We start from the raw sequence: 12,793 nt of genomic DNA on the forward strand, positions 1-12,793 counted from the left end.
TGCTCCCGGGCCGGGCCCTCTCCTGCTCCCCTCTCCAATCTGCAGGGCAAGCTGCAGCCCCCCGCCCTGGCTCGCCTTAGCCCCCTGCCTTCCTCAGCGCAGCCGGCAAGGGTTGGCTAGCCGGGCTCCAGCCTTGCTGTCAGGTGGCACCGCTCACCTGGCCGGTCTCCGCACAGCTGGTCAGCGCTAAACCCTGAAAGATTCGGAGCCGGGCCGGGAAATCGGGCTGCGCTGCAGCTGCCCCCCACTTGCTGTCCCTTTGCCCCGCACACATCCAGGCTGGGGATAAAAGCGAGAGATTGGCAGCGTCAGTGCGAGCGGAGGGAGTTTTAACCCGGGTTCGGCGGGCGCAGAATCGAGCCCAGAAACTGAACATTTCCTTGTCCCAGTTACTCTCCGCGCCAGATCCAGCCCTCGGCTCCAGATTAATTCACAAAGATCTCCTTCTACCCCCCAGTCCCTCGAACAGAGTATTTCATCAGGAAACTAACTGCATGGGGGCAAAACTGACCGGATCGCGCAGTTCTCCGGGAAAGAGATCAAAGTCTACAGGTGGGACCCGAAACAAGTTAGATTTGGGCTGGGAAATGTCATTGGAAAGCAAGAAAGCGCGTGTGAAATCCTAGCCCGGGCGAAAGGGAAGCGGAGAAAGCTAAGGAATAGCGTCGAATGGAAAACACCGGTACGAACGCCCAAAAAACTGAAACCAGATTGAATTGGGCCCTATGAAACCAGAACAACAAACAGACGCTCGGACCCGGGATTAATAATTTGAAATCGACAAACAAACCCCAACAGGGGGCCGTGAAACAGGATTTAAACATAAACAGCGCGTGAGGAACAATAAAAGCTCACTGCAAACATGAAAACCTGACAGCAGCGCAGAGAGGGGGCCGTGCGGGGGACGAAATGAAGCGGGTGTAGCCAGGGGTTGTGTCTGGGGCGAGTTGTTTGTGTGTCTAGAGCTGAGCTGGTCGTGTCTGCAATACGGGGGTATCTCTGGGTCGGGCGGTGCAGGGGGTGTGTGGGCAGTGGATGGGGGGCGTGTTTTCCCGGTGCAGTGTGTGTAGCTGGGGGCTGTGCGGGGCTGCAGGCAGGTGGAACTGTTAGCTGAGTGTGGTGGATGTGGGCGCACTGGATGACACTGCCTGGCGCCCACATGCGTTCTGTATGAGGCACTTTGATTCGCCTGTTGGGCGCTGTCCAGCGCGTGTGACTTTGTCCGAAGTTGCCCGTGTGTGTGTCCCTGGCCATTTCACGCAGTGGACACGGGGGCGCTGTGAGTGCGGGTGACAGCGCGTTCCACTGCCCTGCGTGGGGGCGAGAGTGACAGCGTGAGGGGGGGAGAGGGCTGCGCGTACTACTGCCCTGCATGGGGGCGGGCGTGACAGTGGGGGGGGGGGCTGCGCGTTCTACTGCCCTGCGTGGGGGCGGGCGTGACAGCGTGAGGGGGGTAGGAGGGTTCGCGTTCCACTGCCCTGCGGGGGCTGCTCTCTGGGGTGTTGGTTGCCTTTTGGGGCAGCGCCGATCGCGGTCAGCCTGGGAAGGAGAGCGCTGCAGGGGTGCGGAGTTTGCAGCAGAGATTGTAACTTGGGCCTAGATCAAGTGGAAGCTGAACCTGCTAGTAGGAGGAGAGGGAGCGTCTCCCGGCTGCTTGTTGCTATTAAAGCCTCTGTAGCAAGTGTCCCCCGGACACTACAGGGTTACCAGAAGGAGGGGCTCTCCAGAGTGCTGCAGGGCTCGCTGCTCTAGTCCTATGGCCTGGCTGTGCCCGGTACCCAGATGTGCCTGCATCCCTCGTCGCTCCGGAACCGGCCCTGGGCGGTGCAAGCCATTTCCGGGTTCTGCTCTCTTAGGAAGGGGGATTCTCAGTCAGTGGGAACCTGGCCCTTCGCTTCCAAGGTAGTTGGATGGGGCCTTAAGCGCACAAAGAGCATTAAACCAAAAGTGATCTGGGAGGTTTGAACATAACTCTTTGGAGGAGCCTTTCTGCTGAGAGATTCTCCCTGGGTCTTCAGTGCCCTTTCCCCCACTTCCAGCTTTGATCCAACCAGGGGTGGCTCTAGCAGGGCAGCGTGCCGCGTGAGGCGCTCTGCCAGTCGCAGGTCCCAGGGCCGCGGGACTAGCGGACCCTCCGCAGGCACACCTGCGGGAGGTCCACCTGAGTCGCCTGCCGTCCTCCAGGCAACCGCCAGAGCGCCCCCCGCGGCATGCCGCCCCAAGCACGCGCTTGGCGTGCTGGGGTCTGGACCCGCCCCTTGGGTCCAACTCATTCATGGCGCTAAAACCGCAGCAGAGGAAGCCATTCTCAGCCAGAGGGCCCGAGCACTGAGGGGACATTACACTACTTAGGGACAGCTGGATCTTCCCTCTGTCTATGGCTTAAACTGGGAAAGGGGGTGTCTCTTCCCAGCCTAGCCTGCCAAGGTCAAAAAGGGGGACCACCCACCGACCCACTCACAACACATGGTGGTGCCAAACCTTTTAAACAGACGTTGCATTTCTGTGGCCTTTCGTCTGCGGTCTAGCACCAGGGCATCCAGCAAGTCTGTGGCACAACCCAGGTCTCCCAACTTCCCTGCTCTAGATGCTGGACCATGCTCCTTCCAAGGGCCCAATGCTGCTCTCACTGAAGTCAACTGCTAAACTCTAGGTGATGTGATTGGATCGGAAGGGAACAGGACGTACTTTGGATCGGATGTGTTTTATGCTTTCTGTAGGTCAATGTGGGTCTATGAGAATGGCCAACTGAGATCTGAAGTGAAGCTCTAATCAGAAAGCAAGGAAGTGCAGCGCCTCCCTGTGTGCTGCTAGGAATAGGATAATAAACTGTCCCATTCATAAGCTGGTTTTCTTCTCTCCTTTCCATCTCCCAAGGAGTTGCTTGATCTGCTGTCATCTCTCCTTCCCAGGACACAGGTGTGGGATCAGGACAGATCTGAAGCTGTCAGGCTCCTGACTAACCTTGTCATCAAAATCAGCATCCCTGAAACACACCCACTGAGATGTTTGTAGCCGTTAGCCTGCTTTAATTCCTAGCAGAAATCGAACCCTACAGCCTGTCTGCAAACTGCACAGTCAGCTCTAGGAAACTATACTCTATCTGCAGGCTTACAAAGAAGACACCATGGCCCCTTGTGTTAGTTGCTGAGTTTCTGGAGGAGGTAGAAGAGGGTGGAGCCTTTTAAGAAAGATCCCAAGATCTAAATGTCAAGAGTTGGGGGTGTTTTTTATTGGGCCCACTTTTAGATTGCAATGATTTTGGGTAGGGACTGTCACTGACTCTGTTTATACAGCACCAAACACAATGAGGCCCAGAACTAGTAAAGGCATCTGCCCGGCACCCATTTAACCAGATGAGTGTCCCAGGAGCCTAAACCTCTAGCATTATGTTGAACTGATCCCTGAGGCAGTGACACAGCCAGTTTTCTTGCCAGAGCAACTCCTGGCACTATCACCAAGGAGCATGCAAAACAGAGATGTCCATTCAGTGCAGGTGCTATGTGGGAGAGCTGTGCCACCCCTTCTGGCCAGGCAGCAATGTTAGGGAGGGGGAAGGGAAGGGTCTCAAGAGAAGAGCCTGCACTTACCACTATGGTCCTGCCCCTTGCAGCTGTGTTCGTGTTGAGGGGTCCCAGAATCCGAGAGGGACAGAGCAGGGCTGCGAGCTTCTGAGTCCGTCAGCAGGTTGAAATCCATCTGGCAGGAGTCGGTGGTGGGGGAGGAGGAGAGATCTGCAGAAACAGGCACAGAGTGAGTGGGGAGGTAGAGCTCACATCATGCCCCCTCCCTACTCCATCTGGGAAGGGACCAGCCAATTCAGGGCAGAGGAAGTTCTGCTAGGAAAAGTAAAGGAAACCTGCAGGAGCAGGACCCCAGCCCAGTCTGGGTTTCCTGGCTGGGAAGTGGGTAAACTGGCCGCAGCCCTCACTAAACTCCACAGTTAGCTGCCCTATAAATCAAAGATTATCTAATGGCACTTCTATTTGCAGCCTTCAGAGAAAGAGCCTCCAATTTATAGGTGACATTCAGACTGAAATAGAAACATTGGGAGCAGGCTGCGTAATGGAGATCTGAGGAAGTGGCCCTGTGGCCGGCCAAGTGCAGTTAGCACCTTCCCAAAACATCCAGCTCTCCCTCTTGTCCTCTTTCCTATCGCCCCCTGGTCTCCCTCGCCTTCTCCTTTGCTTCTTAACAAGCTGCTCTGGTCTAAATAATGTTACAGACATACACAAAAACAGGACTAGGGAGTCCTATGGAATCACTTCTAGGCATAACGCGAACACATACACAGGCATATATGCATAGAGACACATTAACAGAGGGACACAAACAAGAGGGCAGATACACGTGTACAAGTGCTGACACAGAGCTAGAATATTACAAGTGAATGCCATTCTTTTTAGTGACAGGCGAAACCCATCCAGATCCCTGTAAACCCTGCATTAGTATAAGAGTAAACACCCTTGGGTGACTGAGGACAAAGCAAGCTTGGTTAAGATGGCCCCTTACTTTTAACCTAAAAAGGACTTAGCTTTTCCTTATGGCCCCCAGGTTCTTCTCTAATGGTGATTCTATGTGCCCATATGCTTCCCCTTCTAACCTACAGTATCAGAGTTTGAGCGCTGGTAATGATCAGTGGCTCTGCAGGAAAGCATAGCACCCCCGCCCCCTGCCTTTTGTATTCTTCAACCCCAGTGTCTTCCTGCCACGCTCTTACGAAGGGACCAAAGCCCACCAGATTGCTCTATGCTAAGGAAAAGCTAAGCTTTCATCCTAATTTTGAGGTACCTGAAGGTTATCAGGGGTCAGCTTCACATTCCTTCCAGACTAGTAAGAGTTAAAGGCCCTACCATTTGTGGCTAGAAAGGGAAGTTTCTCTAGATTTGCAGTAAGGTCTCAAATTTGACCTGTGACCTTGCTGTCAGGCAGCACTTAAGATTCTTATCCAAGTGCGCATGTGCAATATTTTCTGTGCTCTTGTTTCATTAAGAGTGAACAGAACACGCTGATTTCTAAAGTGACCTTTACCTGTGCTAACTGTTCCCATTCTATAACCAGGGAGCCCCACTAAAATTGAATAGCGGCTGACCTGAGGCAATACACTGGGATCCAGAGTAGGATTTCAAAGCTTCCAGAGTGTGGGGCTGTTCAGACCTGGAGTTTTGTGACATTTGCATCCTGGTTTGGAAACATTTCCTACATTCCCAAAATTCAGTGGCTTAGGAATTGGGATTTCTAATCCAGGGCATTTGGATGGGATTCTCTAACATGTATATCATAAGCAGGGATAATAATCATTTGTCTACCTCATAGGGGTGTGGATGATAATTACATGGGGTGAGGTTTTCAAAAACGCTCAGCATTTGTCTAGTTCTGCCCCGACTGAAGTCAACAGAAGAACTCCCGTTGAGTGTAACAGGGAGAGAGGCCACTGCTGAGTGCCTTTAGTGCGTGTTAAGTGCTTTGAGAACCACCAGGAGTGGAAGAGCAGGGTCTTATTAATTCTGATTATTATCCAATAGCTGCGATGATGGATTTTGGTTTAAACCCATGAGCGATTTATCCTCACTCCTCCTACGTTCTCATTTAGTCAACCCCTCGGTTCAATGAGCCCCCAGAGTTCTGACGCACGTCTTGACACTGGTCTGAATCAACCTCTCTTTTTTCCCTGCTCACTTTGTAAGGCCTGTGTCTTCCCGAATGGACACAGTTGCCCTAGTGCCCATTTTCCAGTCATCTGTCTTGCTGTGGGCTTCCGATCCCCTGTCCAGGGGGGGCATGGCAGGAGCCCCTCATTTGTTCTGATGCAGGTTCCAGTTTCCACCACACTGCAAGCCTGGCCTTTGATGTCTGCAGACTGCATAAACTCCAGGCAGCGGCAGGGCACAGGCCATTGCTTTTTACCATGTGTATGTACACAAAGTGATGTGACAGGGGCTGTGTTTTCTTTAATACCTTTGCATGGAGTTGGAGGGAGTCCATCTGCTGCTGATATTGCCAAGGCTTTTAGCATTACTCCTGGAATTATGCAGAAACGCGCAGTGAATTAATTCCTTGGATTAAGGCTTGATTAAGATGTGTGTCACTTTGCTGTCTCAGAATTTATTAAGAGCCCTTCCTGAGGAGGCGGCAGATGGAATTTCTGCCCAATGTTTGTAGATGATAATTTCCCCTCTTCTACAGCCATTTGCATATGATTGCATCTGTCAAGCACAATTTCCTCTCTTCTAGGGCTTGACTCTGCACTGGACCAGATTTAAGGAGGAATTCAGACTCCTGCCTGTCTGCAGCTAAAGGACATTTTTATCCTATGTGGGGTCCTATTTGCATAGGGGCCTCATTCTCTCTTGTCTTGCATCTTGTGGTGTCATTTACATCTGTGCCAACTGGGATGGAAACACTAGCAGACCAGAACAGGAGCATTTTACAGCCACTTTGCCCGGCTGCAAGTGACACCTAGGTGTAAGACAGAGAATCCAATCCCCATGGTTCAAAAAACACATTCATTTTTAAGCTGCTTCAGGCTGACAGTATAAACAAGGGTAAACCAGTAGTGTGGACACAGCATGATCTGTTTAAATCATGTTAAAATGCTTTTAACTAGATAGGGAACTAAACTAGAACCTGTTTTTTAAAAGTAGTTTCAACCCAGTTTGATTCCATCTATTACCGAATCAGGTTAGAAACCATTTAGCTAGAACCGTCTTTAAAGAGAGTGGTTAGATTTCTTTGAAGCTTAGTGGAGTTTAAGAGATGGGTGAATTTTCCCCCTCATATATAGGGAAGACAGTGAAAGGTCTCAGTCTTTCAGACCACTGAAACTCCACCACGGGGCAGACTGCAGGTTAGCAAACACCTGAGAGTATCTGCCCACTCCGTCATGCTGTGGAAAGGATCTGTGATGGGGCAAGTGGCACAAAATAAGCATTTACATTGATACAGCTTCCCCAAGATCATCTCAGGCAACTGGTAGAGAGGAGACATAGCCACTATTTCAAGACCACAGACTTACATTAAGTTCAATTACTTGAGCTTTATACGGGCAGGGCTGGCGCTTCCATTTAGGTGACCTAGGCGGTTGCCTAGGGCACCAGGATTTGGGGGGGGTGGCATTTTGCCACCCTCAGCGACGATTCTGCAGTGGGGGGGCCCTTCCGCGCTCCCGGCCTTCGGCGGCAATTCTGTGGCGGGTTCTTCACTCGCTCCGGGACCCACCACCGAAGTGCCCCGAAGACCGGGAGTGCGGAAGGACCTCCCCGCCGCAGAATTGCCATCACCGACCGGGAGTGCGGAAGGACCCCCACCTAGGGCGCCAAAAACCCTGGCGCCACTCTTGTATATGGGTCAGGGCAGATTTCATTTTAGGTGAAGATTTTACACACAGAAAGAACACACCGAGCAAGAATATTTGAGCTACACTACACAGCATCACTGGATTTTTATCTTGTGATTTATCTGTCCTTGGGGAAACATTTTACCATTGAAGTCAGCATTTGCTCTGTTACCACATGGTCACATTTGAAATATCACTGTATCGTAAAAATGTCAATTTTAAAGCATGAGTTCTCAACCTTGGGAGTCATGAACACTCTAACATGCCCCTACTGCTAAATGAGAGGGGCTCCAGCATGGCAAAGTTCAAGAACTACAGCTTTAAGGGTAGCTACTGTAGTAGTAATATGAAAGCCAGGCTCGCTCACAGTGACTGGTGCTGTAGTCCTTGCAGAGCAGAGAGCAAAGAATAAATGTGTTTCCTTGCAGTGTTTTCATTGGACAAGCTTCAGTCCCTTCCCCAAGGTATTATGCGGAGTTCATGCACGCTGTTTGTTTGTGTGTTTGTTTGACTCTAGTACTGGGGGAAGGTGATGGCGTGACAGTCCTGGAGACAAAAGTTCTCAAGCAGCCTAAGACTGGCACAACATGGACAGTGGCAGGTGTTCTTCACACACTGCTCCGGTATTGCCACCCCACAAGCATTCATAATGGGGCCTGACTCATAAGACTGGTTTAAAAAAAGTTGGGGGGGTTGTGTGTTGCCTGTGCTTTCGGAGCCTTTAGGGTACACTCTTGTTATAGGTACAAGCATCTCTCCACAACAAAAAGCTTACTTCTTCAAAAGGAAAGCTAAGGTTCTCATGTTGTCACATGACTCCAGGAGCTGGGCCTTTAAGAAAAAAATAGTATCACAAGCCTCACAGTATAATCACAAGAGCAGGCAACACCTTCACTGCTTTGCCTTGGCCAGGCTGTAGAAGGAGGTAAGAAGAGACTGATCAGTCTGTGTCACTATCAAGAGATGGGTCAGTACTGGAACAATTTTTACAATGGGAATACCGAAGGTGGAAGCCATGTATTTGGGATGTTATTACTATTTCAAGCCAGGGGGTGTAGCAGCACCCTAGTTCCAGCACCTACAAATGGGTCAAGACATACTACCCATTGTAGCAGCTGCAGCAGTAGGATAAATAAGAATAGAAAGTATAACAGACACCCTAGATCTTCAAATGCACTGACAGACACAACTACTTACATTTAGCCAAGAGAGCCATAGGGCTCAGAGAAACAGATTTTAAAATATATACACAAGAGGCTTTTTCCTTCAAATTGCTACCCATCCACACCCCAGGTTTTCCTCTCTCAGAGGCTTTCTGGCACCACCTGCTTCTGTTCTTTCAAATACTAGAGAAATGCTTCCATTGCAGAGGCCTTCAGACTCTTTCCCTTCCTTTCCCAGTGTGCTTTATGAGGCAGTGAAAGAGCAGCCCTTCCGTCTCCCACTCTGGGAGAGGAGTATATTTGTTGTGTACCATGTACTGTCTAGTTCCTGTCAAGCATTATTCTTTTCAACCTTCATATTTTACCCTCTTTTCCAGTTTTGAGGAAAAAACTCTATCCTAGCCTGGCAATACTGGGTGGGAAAGAGGAGCATTCCTTCTTCTCTAAGGGCTCCCCTCCCTAGCAAACCAATAGAGACCAAGCCATTTGTTTAAAAAATATGACTTCTCTTTCCTAATTCTAGTTATACTCCGTCACACCATGGCAAATGCACCATAACTTCTTGACTGAAATCTAGCAGCTGACATGGAAGCCAATGGTGGTTTACGTAGTGTAGACCAGTGGTTTTAAAACTAGGGCTGCCACTTGTTCAGGGAGAACCCCTGGTGGGCTGGGCTGGTTTGTTTACCTGCCGTGTCCGCAGGTTCAGCCAATCGCGACTCCCACTGACCGTGGTACACTGCTCCAGGCCAATGGGGGTTGCAGGGTGGGCAGCCAGCAAGTCCCTCAGCCCACACTGCTTCCTGCAGCCCCTATTGGCCTGGAGCGGCAAACCGCCAGTGGGAGCCGTGATCAGCCGAACCTGCAAAGGCAGCAGGTAAACAAACTGGCCCTGCCCACCAGGGGCTTTCTCTGAACAAGCGACGGCCCTAGTTTGAGAACCACTGTTGTCCACTGAGAACTGCTCGAGACTGCCAAACTCATGACACATACAGGAGCAGTGCCAGGGTTTTTGGCGCCCTAGGCAGCCGTCCTTCTGCGCTCCCAGTCGGCAGCAATTCAGCGGCGGGGGGGAGGTCCTTTCACGCTCCCGGTCTTTGAGGCACTTCAGTGGCAGGTCCCAGAGCAAGTGAAGGACCCGCCGCAGAATTGCCACCGAAGACCCGGAGTGCAGAAGGACCCCCCCCCCCGCTGCCAAATTGCCGCCAAAGACATAGAGCGCGGAAGGACCCCCGCCGCCAAATTGCCGCAGAGGGCCGCAAAATGCCGCCCTCCCAAATCCTGGCACCCTAGGTGACCGCCTGGATTGCCTAAATGGAAGCACCAGCCCTGGACACATAGGTCCCTTAACTGTAGGGTGACCAGATGTCCCGTTTTTAAATGGACAGTCCTGTTTTGGGGGACTTTTTCTTATATAGGCGCCTATTACCTCCCACCCCCTGTCCTGTTTTTCACAGTTGCTATCTAGTAACCCTATTTAACTACCATCAGATAGCAAAAGTTTTTCACATGACAATGCTGGGCAGACTTGGACTAGTAACTTAAAGATACAGAGTTGTCTGTCTGGTTGCTTGGTGCTATGAGGTAGGTGCTGTGGCTCACCCCCAAAGTGGCGATGTTTCAGTACTGGCTCGATACGCTGTCTCAATAACTGCTTAGGATCCATCTTTGAGCTGAAAAGCAGTCTCTAAATGTCATAATATTAACTGGCAGAGGAGAAGAGCCAACCTCTAGTTATCATCTGAGATTAAGGTGCAATTGAATTATTACATTAGATCTCCTAAGGAAAGACCATCTCTTCTTCTACTCCATCAAGCCAAGATATCAGATGGCTGGAAAGGGCTCTTCTTCTGATGGAGTTTAGTTGATTAATTTCCCTCTCTCTCCTACAAGTCCCTATTCCCCTTGCACTCCTGTTCACCCCTCTCCTGCGGGAAGGTTTATTTTTAGCTGCGATAAACATTCTGAGGTTTATTTCATTGCAGTTTCATGAGGACAATGTGTTTCTCTTCACTTTGGTTCCTGAAAGACGCTGGCCTATGGTAGAACAGCTCTGCCTTCCTGTTCCGGCTCATCACAGGGGAATAGGCAGAGGGTGTGCCTGGGAACTGAGGTTCCTGCCTGTCCGATCCAGGAGGAGCACTCAGGGATCCAGATTCAGGGAGTTCAGCAGCTTGGGGGTAGGCCAGCCAGGCATGGGGTGCTCATTGGGCCTGGATTTAAAGTGCCATTGCACCCCAGGCCCAGAAACACATGTGAGCAGGAGAATCCAGCACAAAAACTCATTCAAAGGTGTTTCAGCTGCAGTGTCTTTATAGTGACGCTACAGCTAAAAAAGGAGGGCAGGTCCCAATTTTGTCAGGACTGCAGGAATAAGACTAAGGGCAGAATCTTCTGCTGCAAAACCGCTCAGTGTAACTCCCCTACGTTTCTGATCTTAATGGAATGGCAACAGGAACCGAGGCAGCCCATTAATCACTAGAAGATAAACAGCGGCAGCAAACCAGTTACCCAGAGTACAAATCCATTACAGGACAGGAGAGTAATCTGCTGTCCTCTACAGCCTTGCGGCTGTGTGTAGTGCTGGACTGGCTCAGTAGCATGTGCAGGCGCACTCAGGATGAAATGGTTCCCCATCCCTCAGCTCAGACTGAGTCAGTTTATTATAAACTTTTTTCTTGGTTTGGCTCTTGCACTCCCAACTGCTGGTGGGCTCTAACTCCAAACTCGGGCATGCTGGGAGATGACACGTCTGCTGGCCTTGGGACACTTTTCCCCCTGCCAAAGTCCTCGGGCCCCTGGATGTTTGTTGCCTTAGGGTTGGTTGTGGGGTTTTTTTTAACTGCCTGTTTATATGGCTGGACAAGTGGCTTCCTCGCACATGCAGATATTTCTGTAACACTGGTTTGTCACCGTGAGCGTCGCTGGGAAAGTGTCACATTAACCCCTGGCAAAGGGAACTCCCAGCCTTCAGGAGACAGAAGGACAAGCTGACTTTCCAGCCACATTTGACTCACAAGTGTCTCCCTAGCTCGCTGATCACTTGACCTGGGAGCCAGGAGCACTGTCACTGAGTTAGTGAGTCACTCAACTCTTCTGGGCCTCCATTTCCTGTCTCTAAAATGGTGCTAATCATCCTGACCTACCAGGGGCGCTGCATTTCTGTGCTTCCAGGTCCGCAGAGAAGAGGTAACAGGGAAATGCATCTGAGGAAGTGGGTATTCACCCACGAAAGCTCATGCTCCAAAACGTCTGTTAGTCTATAAGGTACCACAGGATTCTTTACTGCTTTTAGGGAAATGCATGTAATTATCAGACATTGCCTAATGCATTGCTGAATAAAGAGTGCCGATGCTGTAGGCAGCTCAAAGGATGGGCTATTCTTTTACTTCTTGCCCCTATTAATGGGCAGGCCACTGGGGAGGAGGGTGATCATTTAACCCTTGGTCCAGGCCACTGGGGAGGAGGGTGATCATTTAACCCTTGGTCCAGGACAAGAGGTTTAATAAATCACTGGTGACATGTCGCGGTGGATTGTAATAATTACTGTGGAAATGTCCCAAGGATTGACAGCTTCATGTCAGTGTGTCCAGGGCAAAGAATTAGGATGGAATTAAATGTCCTTTATGCTTATTTAATGGTCTGTATTGTGTGCCCCAAGGGAAGAACTGTGACTTAGTGTCCCATACATAATAAGCACCCACCCCAAAAGGGATGGAATGCTGTTTTATATGCTTCCACTGAAACCGTGATGTATCCAGTGTCCTGAGGGACATTCACAGCTCCATTGAAGTGAAATTGTATTAGGTCTGAAAGAATCTCTTAATCGAGAGGGTAGAGTAGACTAGAGCTGGAATACAGCATGTTCCTTAGTTGGGCTATCCCAAAGCAGTTTGCAAAGTAATATGATGATAATAGGAATCTTTATACTCTTTAATGCTGCTGTTAAAAGGTATCAAGGGAAGGTATCAAGAAGGTTGACCAACTGGTCAACCAAAGCAGGAAATGTAGGTTTTATTCCTTACACGTTGTAAAGTAGTTACTAAGCAGCAACCAGAAACTTGGCCTCCCTGCTTCTTTCCACATCGAATGTTATATTTTGCTGTAGACTTTTAAGAATCTGCAAAACCCACTATAGATCTTGCTATGCCAGACAACTTTCCTGTGTGGTACATGGATATGTAGGCCAAATCTATGCTACAAACTTTTGCCAGCCTAGCTTGTTGCAGGGGTGTAAAGAGGTGTGACCCCAGACCAACAAAGTGGTGCTTGCAAAAACTCTTAGTATGGATGT

At 50.2% G+C, this 12,793-nt stretch overlaps 1 protein-coding gene across 2 annotated transcripts in view; it reads right to left on the minus strand.

The window, feature by feature from the left end:
- PITX3 (paired like homeodomain 3) overlaps positions 1–12,793 on the minus strand; it is a 46,250-nt gene that overhangs the window by 21,479 nt on the left and 11,978 nt on the right. For both annotated transcript variants that reach the window (XM_030570829.1, XM_030570830.1), the window contains exon 2: positions 3,591–3,734. In XM_030570829.1, coding sequence (XP_030426689.1) covers positions 3,591–3,699 — 109 coding nt within the window. In that variant the 5' untranslated portion in view covers positions 3,700–3,734. The remainder of the gene's footprint in view (positions 1–3,590; positions 3,735–12,793) is intronic.

This window comes from Gopherus evgoodei, chromosome 7, assembly GCF_007399415.2.
Source record: "Gopherus evgoodei ecotype Sinaloan lineage chromosome 7, rGopEvg1_v1.p, whole genome shotgun sequence".
NCBI classification, from domain to species: Eukaryota; Metazoa; Chordata; order Testudines; family Testudinidae; genus Gopherus; species Gopherus evgoodei.